Source organism: Amblyomma mixtum, chromosome 10 (genome assembly GCF_055824585.1).
Source record: "Amblyomma mixtum isolate Tamu chromosome 10, ASM5582458v1, whole genome shotgun sequence".
Classification (NCBI taxonomy): domain Eukaryota; kingdom Metazoa; phylum Arthropoda; class Arachnida; order Ixodida; family Ixodidae; genus Amblyomma; species Amblyomma mixtum.
In genome coordinates this window covers 159,215,946-159,231,892 of record NC_143021.1, presented here as the reverse complement: position 1 = coordinate 159,231,892, position 15,947 = coordinate 159,215,946, and the positions used below count along the sequence as shown (strand labels likewise).

The window sequence follows — 15,947 nt, the reverse complement described above, 5'->3', positions numbered from 1 at the left end:
ACGATGCGATCGAGCACACAGTGACCTGTAATGACAGTTATGCGTGACAACTCGGACTCGGGACTCTGCACGTGCGACCCGCAGCTGTTGATGGGAGGTGGCTCGCCTGGCCCACGTTAGGCCTAGCGATGCCGGGCGAGCCAGGTGCACTGTCACCCAATGGGCCGCACATTGCTGTAGAAAGCACACCAGCAGCGCATTCGTGTCGCAGGTGAACCTTTCTTTCTTCCTTTACGATACGAATTCCTAGTACACTCTGCTGCCTGCTGCTGCGGAATGACAACGGTTCTAGGGGAAGTCTGAACGGAAAGACATGACGCTGACACGGTTGTACTGCGCGCCACAAAACATCTGAAGAGTTGGAGAGCTATATTCCTGGCATGTCGTCCAAATCGTTTTCTAGGCACTTCTGACACCTACTTAAGGGGGAAGCTGGTGTTAGAAAAAAACTTTTTTTTGTTAATAAAGCCACAATAATGGAATCTTCAGGAAACATGCATTTTTGCGTGCTGATTCCAAATATGTAAATCAATTTTATTTAAGGCAAGTCCTTGTGCACTTATATAATATGTTATGCAACTTTTTTGCCGAGAGCTTTGAATAAATTTTGCTGCAGGAAACTTGCTAGGACGCACGCCATTGGCTTGTTTTGACACCAAACTGTGCAATAAGGGCAAAATTATTATCCTATCTATCATAGAAATTCAGTTACAGGGTTTTGAATTCGCCACTTCACAAACGAGAAGAAACTAATGATTTCAAAATCCTATAACTCAACTTTTATGACAGGGAGGATGTTAATTTCACCCTTATTGCATACGTTGATATCAAGAGAAACCATTGGCATGCATTCAAACAAGTTCCCTGCAGTAGAATTTCGTTCAAACTCTCGGAAAAAGTTACCTAACATATTGCATAAGTGCACAAGGACTTGTACATAAAATGAAATTACATATTTGGAATCAGCATGCAAAAATCCTTGTTCTCTTAAGATTTCATAGTTGTGACTTCATTAATAAAAATTTATTTTTAAGACCCTCTTCCCCCCTTAATACACAGGCATGGGGGTGCCAGCGTGCCTCGTCTACAGCCACCTCTTCAACGCTGAAAAGCCTGGCTGTGCGCACTCTGAGGTATAATTCTCGCAGAACAAAAACGTGCACTTTTGTAACGCGCGGGAGAAAGAACTTTATTTTTTGAAAGCTGTAGCAAAACCGTTAATTACATGAGTGCGTCACTTGTGCCAGTGTTTCAATTATACGACTGTTTCACGCGGTCCCCTGAAAGTCGTATAATCGAAGCTCTGCTGTACACCACATCAGTCCGCTCGCTTGGTATGCGATTTTCATTGTCAAAAAGACCAGCCCAGCCTGATGACATCACGGGGCACGGATCCATCGATGACGAAATCTACACTGTTGGCGGATCACACCTCACCTTGGAAAACCACTGTAAATGAGTTAAGCATGCAACAATAAATTGGGGGACACGTAAGCTCCGCCTTTAAGGATATGACTCGACAGCGGTTCCTCTTGCCCACGAAGACACTGTTTCTTTTTCCACAGTCGCAGTATTTATGTAAAAGACTGCACAACATGCATATAAAGCCCCGCTATAGCCAAGCCGCACGAGCATGTCTGCATGGCCTGTGGTAGCATGTCTGACTCGCAACGCAAGGGTCAGGGGCTACAAGGTAGCAACTTGAGAGGTGACGCTGTGGTAGGATAAAACCCAAAAATACAGCCGTTGGTAACACTGGGCCACGGTCCGCGATGTCCTGGGTTGCTCTGCTGACAAAGTGCCCATGCGGGCTAGTTGGTGTACAAGGTCAATCATACTTAGAGGGAACACAATAGTGCTCCGCGTGGCTGCGCACACGCGGAGCACTATTGCGACCAAGCCGGTGGCAAACTCGTGCAAAGGGGAAGATGACACGAAGCACCACGTCGAGGTTCCTCTCCTGGTGCGCCACTCTGCATAGATTTATGAACGGGTTAGATGCAATGCCACTCTGCAGGTACGTGGCCACGTAGAGCCGTGTTCTCTCTAAGTGTGATTGACCCTGTACATCAGACATAACTTCACCAGCGAAAGTATGAGACACCAGGAGGAGAAGAACACAGGACAACGCTGTGCTGTGTTCTTCTCCTGGTGTCTCGTACTTTCGCTGGTGAAGTTATGTCTGCTCTGCTGACCCATCAGCTTTTTAATGTTTGACTGTGTTAAACAAGCCAGAGGCATTAGAATTCTTGAGCTTACAATTTCGTCTGGTCATTAGCTTCTTGTTTAGATAACAAGAAATGTTTTAGCAACCCACTACGTTTCTGTCGTGTACGAATTCTGTGCAGCTGTCCTGAATGTGGGCAGAGCTTCCCTGCAGATTTAAATTGTATCCTACTGTAGTAACGTAAGTCATCTTCTGCTGCATGTTTATATTAGCGTGAGGTAGAAGACGGCATCCAATAACCCATGAGCCGGGGACTCCGATCCCCCCGGGGCTGAAGATCCATTGCGTCACTGTTGTGGCTGGTGTCGTATATGGGAGCCACTTTTTCTACCAATCCGGATTTTTCAGTAACAACAGGAATGCTTACGCCACCTTTTCTGAAGAATGGAACCCTTACGCTGTCGCGTAAAATGCAGCCCAAAATTCAGTTGGAGGGTTCCCAGCTGAGCCTGCCATCGCCACTGCAGCAAGGCGTGGCCAACAAACGTCACGTGATACAGGCTTGGCATTCTTGCTCTGGCTAGCCGGAGACTCAACTACATTATACTCGTAAAAACAACATAGGTATGACTGAAAGTCGCAAGGATTTTGTGCGGAAGGGTTCTGGAAGTTTAATTTGCGACTTCTTCAGCAATGTGGCCATCTTTCTGCCCAGAATGATGTTTGCAACATTTCTGAGAAATGATTCATATTCCTTAGTTTGCTATTTTCTTTTTAGTGCTGTTTAATGAACATTCTTGTCTGTGAAAAAGTGGAGCAACAGAAGTTTGCAGCAGATGCCATGCTCTTTGTGACCAGCTGCGTTTTACCACCCGTTTCAGCCTCACTTCGTCATAGGCTGCTGTGCCGCCATTTGTTTGATGGTAGTGTTAAAGATTTCATAGTTGGCCATCTTTTCACTGCAAAATGCAATGTGTGGACAGGCCAGTGGTGATGGACATCATTGCGAAATGAGGGAACGAGTCTAATATGGCTAGTGCTGTTCACGATACTACGAAGTGTGGCTGTCTTGCCATCTGTGTCGACCTCATCGTGACGGTTGTTGGGCCTTGCAGCGAGCTTGGGCAATGGTGCAGTGAGCCCCAACAAGAAGCGGCGCCCGGGCTCCTCCTGGTCCCTGGAGCCGTCGGTGCGCGAGCCCATCGAGGCCGACAAGTGCAACGAGCACCTCTGGAGCGAGTGCCTGGCGGCAGTGCCCAAGGGCCGGGTGGCATTCCTGGACCGCGTCCAGGAGGTCTTCACGTGCGTCTGTTGCCAGGAGCTGGCTTGTGAGCCAGTGACCACACCTTGCGGCCACACTCTGTGCAAGGTAATAATGCCAATGGTGCCTTCTCTGTCTAGCCTAGACTTCTTAAGGGGCTGTGACACCCTGATGACAGTCCTCAGTGCCAGCTGCAGTGGCTGTGCTGTGCAGGAGGCAAAATGGAAGCTTTGAGATTGATCCATAGCCTTTAACCCACATGTGCCTAGCATCCTACATGTAGGATAGCACTTTTTTGCACAGCTTTGCCACAGTGAATTTGCCTACACTGTAGGATGGCTCAAAAGTCAGTGTTGACAAAAGTACTTCCATCAATCGAAGGATGACTCTGAATTCTGAAGTGAAAATTAACATTTTATATCCAAAAATAGTTTACATTTCTCAAATTCCTGAAGTTTCAGCACATATGGGTTAACTTCGGCACCCCTGATAGACAAGCTGTGACTTCCAGGCGCAAAATGTAGAGTTGAAGGCACACAGAGGATATCTCGATCCAATTATTTATCTCGGGAGAAGAATTGATAGACGATTACGGTAGCCAGTAATGTGAAATTTGAGCATAGCGCTTTACGTATTTTCATGCCGTGGTTGGCAGGTGGCATGTTATACGGCCAGCCACCCTCTAGGAGGATCTTCCTGCAGCCGGTGGCATTTCGCTTTGCTCCTACCTGTCAGGTGGCATGTTACGCCGACTACGACGCAGAATGCAGGAACGGTCGCCTAAGAGGTCTGCTCTAGAAGTTGATTCTCTGGTATGCTGACGTTTTTCCGGCAGTAAAAGACATGTTTACCACCAAGAAAACGAGATTTAAATATCCTCCCTCTAGTCGATTTGAACTCATGACGTCCTTAACGAAGAGAACGGGCTGCCACTGATTGAAGTGAATGGTGATGTAGTATAGCCTCTGAGATCTGTGCCCGAAAAAAGGCATCGGTGCGTGCATTCTTCTTGCGAAATCAGCTGAGGAGGGCAACAGCTATGTGTTTGTTTGTTTTTTTTTCCGCTTTTTTCAATTAGTCGTGCTGTGGGAGCATGGAGCTTAAATAAGAAGTAGAAGTAATCAAAACTGTGTCGCGAATTATGCGGCTTTAAAATGCATTGCAGATATAGCTGGCCAACCAAACTTCAAAGGCTCTTTGGCTCTTTGAACCAAAAGTGTGAATTTTCAGTTTGAAATATCACAAGTCTAACCGTGTATGTAGAACGAGAGATACGCAGCCTTTACGGATGCTGTACTGAAGACAATGCATCAAGCTGTTAAGTAAAACAGTGCAAGCTGCCATTAAAGCGCAAGGTCAAAAATTTATGCCATCAGCTGTGTGAATTGTCGCCAGGTGACACCAGGCATCGGCAGAGTTGGGACCTGTGTGACAGCTTGTCCTGTTGGAAAACCGCACCACTAATGCTGAACTGCCTGAGGTTATCAGTCAACTGCTCCATCTAACAAATGATACAATATTTCGAGTGTGTTAGGCTTGTGTCTTGTGTGACCCTTGTTCCGTTTGCTCGGTTGTCATTTGAGGTTGTGGTTGAATCAGTTATTTTGCTCAAAAAAGTTAGTCAATGCCTGGTTCGTTGTTGCAACAGTGTAAACTGAGCGTAGGGTTCGAAATGCCTATTTTATCGTACTCTTTTATGTTAGCCTCGATGCTCTGCTTTAGAGCAAGTATCTTTTCAGCCTCGGAGAAATCCAAAGGTTTCTGAAAAGTGCTGGGGGACCCCGCATATCTTAGCCTCCGTCTCCTCCTGCCAAGTACGCACGCAAAAAGGGCCATGCAGGTGCATTTCCACTCAATAAATACTATACCTAAATTCAATATTAATGACAAGGTGTACAGTGAAACAGTCTGCATAAGTAATTACGGTACGATTAGTCCCTAAATAATGTGGGTAAAAGGAAGAGTCTGCGCATGCGTGGATTCCCTGGGAAGCCCGTAAAACACTCGATGGAGTCCATTTAGGAAGCCCCTGCTGTTAAAGGTGCAGTGAAGAGGAATCTGAACTCGTCTTTTTACCACGGGAACTCGATCTACACGTTCCCAGCATTCTCAGAAACTTCGATTTATTGCCCTGTGTGGCCGATTTCCCTAATTAAATGGGATTAACGTCCGGCTCCCGCCCTTTTTTTTTATTTAATTCTCCCCATATGGTGGGCGGAGTCGACCAACGCGTGGAGTGCCTTTCACCCAGTCCCGTGGAGGCTTGCCGCTCTGCCATCGGCGGAGTAATACGTAGTAATCCGTAGTAGCAAATAGCCCGCGCGTATTTTTATTCCTGCGGGCTTAATTTGCGGCTATGTTATCTGCGAATGAAACTATTTATTCACGGAAACCTAAAAAACAAAATAAAGCGAAAGCAAAGCTTCCACAGAGCTGCCTGAAAGGCACTCCACGCGTTGGTCGACTCCGCCCACCGTACGGGGAGAATTCAAAAAATAAAGGTGGGAGCCGGACGTTAATTCAAAGGAAAATCGGCTACACAGGGCAATAAGTCGAAGTTTCTGAGAATGCTGGGAACGTGTAGATGGAGTTCCCACAGCAAAAAGACGAGTTCAGATTCCTCTTCACTGCACCTTTAAGTTTCACAGTGTGGCAGCCCCCAAAAAAACCATCCGTGCTTTTCCCTTTTGCAGAGCTGTCTGCAGCGGTCCTTCAAGGCTGAGGTGTTCAGCTGCCCCACCTGCCGTCAGGAGCTGGGCCAGAAGTTCACCCTGGTGGCCAACAGGTCCCTCCAGAGGGCGCTGCAAGCACTGTTCCCGGGCTACGAGAATGGTCGATGAATGATCCTCAACTCCAGCAACAACAGCCTGCATTTAGTACTGTCAGAGCTCCACAGAGGGGGGACAGTAAGAGAAACTGCCGCTCGCGCTGCTTTTCACGTGGTGGCAAAAGTACTTGCTTCGAGTGAACTTTAGCTTCATAATTAAATAGTTTTTAGGCGCAAAAAACAGACAAGACACATAGGTAGGTGACAGGACGAAGCACCAACTTCCAACTGATTTTCATGCATGCATGAAACGTACTTGTATAGCTTGTCGTCACACGCGCAGGTGGGTCACCTAAATAAAGCTCAGGAACGACACGATAAGGCGCGTTCCAGGAATTTCTTTTCACTGTTATACAATACAATTGACGTGTTGCTTACGCACAAGTGGCCTTTCTTTTTGTTAGAAGTGTTTTTTATCAAAAAGAAAGGCAACGTGTGCGTAAGCGACACATCGATTGTATTGTATAACAGTGAAAAGAAATTCCTGGCCTTATCATGTCGTTCCTGAGCTTCAGGTGACCTACCTGCGCATGTGACGACAAGCTATGCAAGTACGTTTCATGCATGCAGTAAAATCAGTTGGCGCTTCGTGCTGTCACCTACCTATGTGTCTTGTCTGTTTTTGCGCCTTAAAACTATTTAATTATGAACCAAAACCAACTAGCCCAGCAGCAAGTGCTCTTAGAACTTTAGCCTATTTTACTGACTGTGCCTTTGCAATTTATAAGCTGATCAGTGAACTGCTTTGTAGTTTTTTACTTCTGTATGTGTTGTCAGTCTTGAAAATCATGTTAACAGAGGTCGTTTGTGTTTTTACCCCATGAGCGTTTACTTATGTGTATCCTGTCCTCAGTAGCGATCATCCAGCTCCTGAAACCGTTGTTTTTGTGATCGGCAGTGAAACTGTACTGTAATCCTTTTTAATATCTTGTTGGTTAATTTGTTTGAAACAATCACTGAGCGCACATTTTTGTCGTGGGGAGAAATTAATTGTGCTCGAAAGGGAGATGAAAAGCACAAATCTGCGTGTATGTGGAGTTCATGACTGATGTTTCATCTGGGCTGCTGCTGATGAATCAGCCACAGTGTTCTAGAAGTCTTTCACGAAAATTGTGTAGTGTGGCTCATATATGTGTAATTGCGGGAAACTCTGTGCCGCAGTATCAAAATGTTGTTGATACTACATTATGCCTTTGCTTTTGAAAGACACCTTTTTTAAACATCCGGCACTGTTTTGCTGTAGATGAAGGAAACCAAGGCCCCATAGGCTCCTTGCTTGGTGTGCTGTTTGCTACGTGTATGGAAGAACTGAGAGGAGTGCAACAAGTTTTAATAAACAATTTTTATTTTTCTCTAGTTCGTGCGTGCTAACAAGTTACAGCTTTATATACAGTGAGTCCTTGATATGTGTTGTTAAAAAATGCGAGGAAAAAACGTATTATCCAGGAATACGTGGAATGCAAGCTGCCTGATTTTGAAAAATACATCTGTTGAGTGGGATACAAAGGTGTTTGTTGTCAGTTTCTCATAAAAATGACGATTAGCATTCCTTGGCACAAGGTCTGAACAGCTCCGTTTTGAGTGCTCCCAGAATGTAGTACACATTTACGTTGTTCTTGGCAGTAACCTAACCTTGCTACACGTCTGGTCCATTGACGACAAAGGTGAAAGTGTCTGCGATTTTTTCCTCGTTTTTGGATATTTTGCTCCCTTCCACCAATGCACTGCAGGGAAGTCGCCGCAGCGGCTGTCTGTCGAAGTGTTCTTGCTGTTCATGCTGCATGCCCCAGTTCCTCTTCTCCTACATTCTAGCGCTATTTGAACGTTATCAAGTTCATGACGGCTAAAGCAGATCAACAAATTTTTCCAAGTGTGACGGTTACTTATCCGCAACAAGCATCACAATGCAGTATAGTGAAATCCTTCGGCTAGCTAAGCTTATGTACATTTAAACCTGGATATAACGAAGCTGAAAACAGTCCTGGATTTTTCGTTACGTGCAGTTTTTGCGAGAAGACCCGAAAGGGCACTGCAGAACGGAAACGAAAATAAGAAATAAATGTAGGTGAAATCACCTTGAGAATGTTTACAGGAAACCCCATTATTCGATGTCTGATAGCGCGGCTTGCGTAACGCCGCTGCGAATGGGGTGAGGAGAGGCGGGGGCACCGCGGCCGAGCTAGAGGAGAGCGCGGCTGCACTTTCTTCTTCCCTCTTTCGTTTTGGCCAACGCTGTTGTTGCCCCAGGAAACGGACTCTTCGCTCCCCGGCGTCCCGACGCGCGAGCTGTCGGCGGCGGAATACAAGGAGCGTTTTAATTACGGCTGCAAGTCGGGGATTTCCGCCCGACGGCGCGCACTTGACGCCCGGCGTCGAGAAAAAACGCCCGCCGCCGCCGATCTGGACACGCCAGATATTTGACACGCGGCTTCCGGTGAGACCGGAAGCTGCTGTCTCTGCCTGCCGCATGGCCTGCCGTCACCGATATGGCCGACGAGCTACGCAGGGATTTTGCCACGGGAATGTTATTGTCGTAAAAATAAACGCTACATCAGACATGAAATGTCGCCCTTTTTGGAGAACACGGCCGAATCTTAAATCAAAATGCCTGCGCTTCCTTCCTGAAGCGAATGTGTCGAAGACAACCGCAGCCGCTGGTGTACGCGGCTGAGCGGACGTCCAAAGGTATACGCGACGCCACCATGCATTCGAGCACGCAAATTCTTGTATAGTACTTATGCACGCGTGCTAAAGCAAGTAGTTCGGTGTCGAAGTGAACACTTTCGTTACTTTAATAGAAGAGTCAGCGTCGCTGCTCTCATAGATCTAATTGCACAGTGGTATTTGCCACTTGTTGATCACCATTGCTTTCGCGTCGAGGGATACGCGGCGGCGCGCCGCCGCTTCTTCGCTCCGTGTATCTCCAGCTGGGCGTCATGCCGCCACGACATTTTCTGGCGCGTGAATAGGGAACCCAAGCTCAAGTTTGGGAGCGCGACGCCAGCGCCGCAGCGGCGAGCAGCGGAAACGGGGCGGCGCCGTAGCAGACGCCCTGCTAGCTTTGTGTGCACGTGCGACGGGAGAGTCGCGCGAGGCGCAATCTTCGCGCTGACAGACGCGGTCTCGGCGAAGCAAAAAGGAGGTAGTACGAAGGCCGTAATGTAAAAACCAAAGCGTATGTACACGGTGATCCACTCTTACCGCGAACACGCGAGTATGCGGCCGCGCTCTTCGGAGAGCCAGTGAGTCTGTCCCTACCATGCACGAAAAAAGTGGCAGACGACGCGCAGGCAAGTCGCTCGCTGCTCGATTTTCCAGCCTTGCGACTGCGAGTCGCAAGCCGCTGAACTAATCGGCGAGACAGTGGAGCTTTTGGCAATGACGCCGTCCGCGGACAGTAGAGCTTTCGGCAACGACGTCGCCCGCGGCCACGCCGGGCGACGAGCTGCGCTGCTCCCTCGCTGCCGTAGTCGTCGCTAAGCCTAATCATTTCGCATCGATGCTGCAGCTGAGGGCACTTCGGAACTGGCCAGCGCTTTAATAAAGGTGCTACTCGCGTCACCGTTTTACTATGTTCACCGTCACATAATAAAACAAAGACGTGATCGATTTCCGTGATGCCTTTAACTGCGGAGCCAGGTGACAACAGGCGAGCAGCACTGGGCATCAGCAAAGCGGATTTGGAAAAGAAATATGCTTGTATCGCAGTTATCGCTTCTACCAGCAGCTCGGTATTGGCCAACGATCCTCAAAAATGATTCATTTTTGACGTTGCTCTACTCCAGCTAGGTTTGGTATGAACGCGAACAAACAATATTAGCGTATTTTTCTGACGGCGGCGGCAGGCAAACGGGTCGGCAGGCCGGCCCTGAGAAGCGCGCCGCTGTCGCTGTCATCATGACGCTTATACGACTGCGGTGCACATCAATACCGTCACGACATCCTCCTGGTCACCGTAGTGCATTGAGAATCGCACCGAGCGCGAGTGCAGGAGACGCGGTCAAAGCAGACGAAATTCTCGAAAGCGCGCAAGCAATGTTATTCCGGAGAGTTTTCGTTTCAATAAACAGATTCACAACAGCGCTACGGAACGAGGACAGAAGGAACACGAAAAACACAGGACGGGCGCTGACCAACTCTTTATTGCGTGAAAAAACCAGCACAGATTTATACTATTTCCTGGACCACGTGATGCGCTGTCAGCCACGGGACACAGCGAAGGAACGCCTCACACGTTTGGGGAGTCATCACACAGCTCGACAGAACTCATAAAACGTGCATGCATTATCAAAATATAGCATTGCCAAGCTAATGATAAAGGGACTAACAGATACAAAGATGTGCATGACCCAGCTACAGCCTACGACAACTACAGTTCTGTCCTCGTTCCGTAGCGCTGTTGTGATCTGTCCTCGTTCCGTAGCGCTGTTGTGATCTGTCCTCGTTCCGTAGCGCTGTTGTGATCTGTCCTCGTTCCGTAGCTCTGTTGTGAATCTGTTTATTAAGAATGAACCAACTAGCCCACACCAGAATCCTCTCTTTCGTTTCAAGCAAGAAGGCGACCCGCAGGTCGCACTTGCAAGTGTGAACAATGGTGGTCAAATGTTTAGGGGGTTCCCCCAAGGTGGAGTAGAATGTTGACGAACTGTTGCCTGGTCGCATGTCCTTTCGACTCGCACGTAAGTGGATCGCCCTGCGCATCGCATGCAACAACTGACAACTACGATCAACAAGTGTCTCGCTTTATTTCTCAGAGCTGATAGTACTTCGCATATTTCGAGCATATAATTATACCGTGGACTTACCTCTAGTTACATGTCATACAGTACGACGTTAATACTCTCTCGAGAAACGCATTTTACAGTCAAATGGGCCTCCTCATCGTCGACTGTCTGCTCCACACAGTAGACGCGACTAATCATTCCCCCTTTTCATTAAGTTTGCATTGCAGTACTGCGCGTCAATCTGAACGATCTTATTGTGGCTCATGCAGGCGACACATCGCGACAGCGCGGGCGCGCGCACGTGCAAGAAAGCGCGCGTGCAAAGAAGCGTGGTGAAAGCAGCGCGAGCAGCGAGCAGCGCCCCAGTTTTTACTTTTCTCCCATAGATGGCGCTGCACATCAGGCGCAGCAGCGCCACCCGGCGAATGTATCCCGGGCTACAGTGCTCTAGAATATTGGGTAGTGGGTTCAGGAGCCGGCGGGCTACACGCAGTGCCGCGAGGCGGCGAATGTCGACAGGTCCCGGATGTATGCGGCGGCGCTGTTGTAGCGTGGGCTGTACGGCTTGGCTGGCGCGCCCTTTTCGGCTGCTTCTTTCCTCGCTTTGCTCGGCTGCTGCGTCGCCGTGCTTTGCTGTGCTCCCTGACCTGACTTTCCGTGGAAGCACCTGACGTTTTTTTTTTTTCGGAGGCCTGTCGGCGTCAACGCGTCTTGACGCGTCAGCATCAAGAGGCAATGTCGGGTCGTCGGCGTCAACGTCATTGCTTCGCTCCCGGGTGTAAAACAGGATACCAGTGGACAAAAGGCGAGCAGCCGTCACTTTTCGCAGTGCCAAAGGATGAAAGCCGACGGAAGCAATGGGAACGGAACCTGCATCGAAAGGACAAGGTTTTAGACGAAACCTGCTCCGTCTGTGAGTTACATTTCGAGCCAGCATGCATTCTGAGGGACTATATTCATATCATTGATGGCAAAGAAGTCCGCATCCCACGAGGAAAGCCGGAATTGTTACCGAATGCGGTGCCAACTTTGCTTCCAAACGCGCCCAGCTACCTTTCGAAGAAAGCGCCGCTACAGAGGCCCCCGAGGAAGCGGAAAAGCACAAGTGCCTGCCCCGATGAAGCGAAAAAGCGATCAGGTTGTCATTCCGTAGATGACGAGGAAGCGAGGTGTACGGACGTTCGCACTGCGTGCAGCGTGTTAACAAACGACCCAGACACTTGTGAAAACGGCGAGACGTCTTTACCGGACGATTTTACGAGGCTGGATGTGCCTTCAGAATACTGGAGCTGCAATCGCATACCTGATTACAGTGGGACTGTGTACTGCAAGCTACGAATGAAAGAAAATCAAACCGTGGAGTCGGAGAGGGTTGTGGTGCTTTCAAGAGACGATGGGCCCGGCGTCGCGTACAGCGCGCATCTCTGCGGCCACTTGATAGAAACGGGACGCATCGCCAGCTGTGAGGAGGGAAATCAACTACTTCGAAAAGTAGATTCATATCGCCTGTGCAGAGGAGCACTGTCAACTAGCAGCGTGCCAAAAAGCAGCCTGACGAAAGGACTCGAAGCGCAGTCGACTGTGCACGAGGGCACATACTTTAGCAAACGGTGTGCTGGAAAGGAGCCATCAGAAGGTATGTAGTTTTCTTGCACGTATGTTGTTATTGTGCCAATTTTATTCAAACTTATGCGCGCACTATACGATTGGCTAACGACACCGACACTGTGGCAATTTATTTTTGCTTTGTGTTGCTCTTCTTTGCAGGACAAGCATGCGTGTCCTGCCGCTACCTCAGGAAGGCCCTGCTGACTCGATGCGCAAGGGTAAAGCGGTCAGTTGAAAAGAATCTGCTCAGTACAGCACAGAAACTGCGTTCAGCACGGCAAAAGAACCGAAGGCTGTCATCACGACTGAGTAACCTGAAGGATGAGCTTTGCAAGATGCAAGAAAAAAATGCTTCTAAGCCTATGGAAGTACTTGAGGCAGAGATCTCGGCACTCAATCCAAAACAACAAGAATGTGTCCGGCAATGTTTCTTGGCAGCGAAAAACAAAAGCAGCAAGGGAAACGTGTATACAAAGGCTTGGATTCTGGAGTGCATCTTAATGAAAATGAGGGGTGCAAAATTATATGAACACCTCCGAAAGCACAACATTATTTGCCTACCAAGCAAGAGTACGCTCAAGCGCTATTTGCGGGCATATAAAACCTCATTTGGGTTCAGCCACAAAGTACTGTGTGAACTGAAGAAAAAGACGCGACACATCAGTAGCTTCAAACTGCGCGGCGGCCTTCTGGTTGACGAGATTAAATTGTCCGAGCACCTGAATGTGACATCTTCAGGCCGTATTGAGGGCTTCGTTGACCTGGGCCCTTTTACAGCTGAAGGGCAGAATGTTCCCTGTGACCATGGGATGGTGGTAATGTTTGTCCCGTTTGCTGCCAAGTGGACGCAGGTTATTGGCACCTTTGCTACAAGTGGCGATGCCAAGGCTGAAGTGCTTGCGAAAATACTTATAGAAGCCACAATTCTCGCCGAAGCTAGTGGACTTCTCGTCGATTTCATCACTTGCGACGGTGCATCATGGAATCGACGTATGTGGAACATCTTAGGAATTGGCGTCAAGAATGGGAAGATAACGTGCAGCCGAGAACACCCTGTGGACCCTTCTAGACGGCTGTTTTTCTTGTCGGATTTTCCGCATTTATTGAAATGCCTGAGGAACTCGCTTCTGAAAGGTCCTCTGAACACCCCAGATGGCATGGTAAGTGCTCAGCGGTCATGAAATGCACCTGTGGCAGCAAACCTCATGAAAGCGGTGTTCTAGCTGTAGCATCTTTCTCAACCTATATACTTCGCATTGTTAACTGTTCCAGGTTTCCATCCAGCCTGTAAGGCAGGCCTTCAAGCTCGACTCGAGCCAGCTCACCCTGAAAGCAATGCCTGGCTTGACATCGGCGCACCTTCAGCCAAATGGGTTTGAAAAAATGAGGGTGACATTTGCTTTCCAACTTTTTGGGAATCGTGTGATCAACGGTCTTCACTTCTACAAGGAGAAGTTGGAATCATCCTGGGGCAACATTGACGCTACTATATCATTCTTCAGGTAGGGCAAACATCATTTAGAAGCAACTACTTCTCGATAATTAGCTTGACGGGCACTAAGAAATAGCACCGATAGGAGTAGCCTTTGTTTAGAGCTGCGTGACATATTGAATTGCTCTGTTCACTTCTTACTTTTCACACCCTTGCTCCTTTGATGCTGCATTGCAACAGCAACATAATTTGGTCGTTGTGCATTTGTGTGCTAAAGTTTATTTATTTATTTTTTCAGAACTGTCAACTGCCTCATCAGGACCATGACATCCCGTTTCACTGCACAAGCACTGCGTCGAGGCTCTAACAGTGCACAGATAATTAAGGACTTCCTTCAGCTCCTATCACGCTGGGAAGCGCATGCAAATGGAGCAGGATTCCTGAGTCTGTCAACGGCAGTTGGCCTTAAGGTCACACTTTCTGGCACCCTCGCACTGTTAGACTACCTAAGCACACAAGGCTTTAGGTATTTGATGACGTCTCGCTTAAGCCAAGATCCACTGGAGAACTTCTTTGGCATCGTAAGGCAGTCCTGTGGATCTAATGATCACCCGACACCCACCCAGTTTCTGATAGTTGTAAATTGCCTCTCGTTTTATAATCTGGCAAACACAGTGAGCTCAGGCAATGCCGACAGTAACGATCCAGTCAGTTCCTTGCTGGATGCATGCGATGCTCACACTGCAGAGGCTGACCTTGACAAATACATTGAGTCTGGAAACCTGTCATTGGCAGAAGCCAAACTAAGTCGCATTTCTGCCGAGCACAGCGGTTATGTGATTGAAAAGAGTGATGACCGTCTGATTCATTACATGGCAGGCTATGTTGCGCGCAAATTTATTGCGCGTAGTGACTGCATAGAGTGCAAAAACTTGCTTTTGCAGGCACCAAACGAGAGAAGCGAAGATAGTGAGTTCACTGGCATTTGCGACAAAGGAGGGTTGCTCTACCCGTCCCGTGTGCTTTTTTTGACAGTAAGGAAGCTGGAGGACTTATTTACTACTTTCTTCAGCCAGGAAAAGCTGTGCAGTAATAGCATAGTTGATGTTATGCTGTTGAGCAAATCTCAGCTTTTATGTGGTGTAGGGTGCAGCCAGCACTCTGATGTGCTTACAGCCAGCATCGTGAAGTTTTATGTGCTGACAAGGCTGCACTTTTATGTAAGGGGTATGAATGAGTCGCGAGAAGCAAGCAGAAAGAAGAAGCTTCATGCCAAGATTGGCCGCTGCGCGTAGTGTCAAGTTGTATCTACAAAAAAAGCATGACAGAACTGTCAAACATTCGAGGATGAGCTGAACAGCATGCAGCGTTCGAATAAAGAACTGGTTTGTTTTGGGGAAACTCTTTTGTTTTGTATTCAGTCGTGTTAATAGATCGGCGGCAAAAGACTGCTCGTTTTGATAAAAATGCATGCCTGAGAGCACTAAAAAAGAGCAGTCGTTTACAAAAGTTGCCAATCTTACAATAGTCACGCTTGCTTTCAGTTTACGATAAACAGTTTCCGCAGAACGATTTCCAAGCGGAACTTTTATAGAAACGTCTCTTCATTGCGATTTCTTGTTGGCCCGCAACTGTAATAAATGCGGCTGACATTTGCTCTCCCGCTGCTTGAGGTTTGCCGTAAGAGTCTCGTGATCGATGGCACTTTTATGCCTGTCCCTCTACCTATAGCCTTTCATTAGTGTGACGATAATTATTTCGCGTACACGTGTTAAAACACGGAGTGGTAGCGCCAATAGAGCACAGTCTGCCGTGCGAAGCATTTGAAGTGCACTCTGTCGTGCCCGCGCATTCGTACCATCGCGCTATTGCATGCTATTTGCTAGGCGATTCCACCGGCCGCGATCACATTTACGCCTCCTAAGTTG

General features: G+C 48.1%; 2 protein-coding genes across 2 annotated transcripts in view; both read left to right on the top strand.

The window, feature by feature from the left end:
- LOC149327503 (E3 ubiquitin-protein ligase UHRF1-like) overlaps positions 1–6,465 on the top strand; it is a 46,604-nt gene extending 40,139 nt beyond the window's left edge. Inside the window, exons 14-15 of the mRNA XM_089565055.1 lie at positions 3,283–3,536; positions 6,122–6,465. Coding sequence (XP_089421181.1) covers positions 3,283–3,536; positions 6,122–6,268 — 401 coding nt within the window. The 3' untranslated portion in view covers positions 6,269–6,465. The remainder of the gene's footprint in view (positions 1–3,282; positions 3,537–6,121) is intronic.
- Positions 6,466–11,565: 5,100 nt separating this feature from the next.
- On the top strand, positions 11,566–14,093 carry LOC149327502 (uncharacterized). The gene is made up of 3 exons (XM_089562652.1): positions 11,566–12,615; positions 12,747–13,747; positions 13,860–14,093. Exons 1-3 carry the CDS (start codon positions 11,715–11,717, stop codon positions 14,091–14,093), a joined length of 2,136 nt encoding a protein of 711 aa, XP_089418778.1. The 5' UTR covers positions 11,566–11,714.
- The last annotated feature ends 1,854 nt before the right edge of the window (positions 14,094–15,947 follow it).

What these genes read in the sequence shown, in the direction of transcription:
- LOC149327502 (XM_089562652.1), top strand. Translation starts at nt 11,715, where the DNA reads ATGTCGGGTCGTCGGCGTCAACGTCATTGCTTCGCTCCCGGGTGTAAA. An exon ending in TGGAAAGGAGCCATCAGAAG is followed by an intron (nt 12,616 to 12,746) that starts GTATGTAGTTTT and finishes TCTTCTTTGCAG; the next exon opens with GACAAGCATGCGTGTCCTGC. An exon ending in TGAACACCCCAGATGGCATG is followed by an intron (nt 13,748 to 13,859) that starts GTAAGTGCTCAG and finishes TAACTGTTCCAG; the next exon opens with GTTTCCATCCAGCCTGTAAG.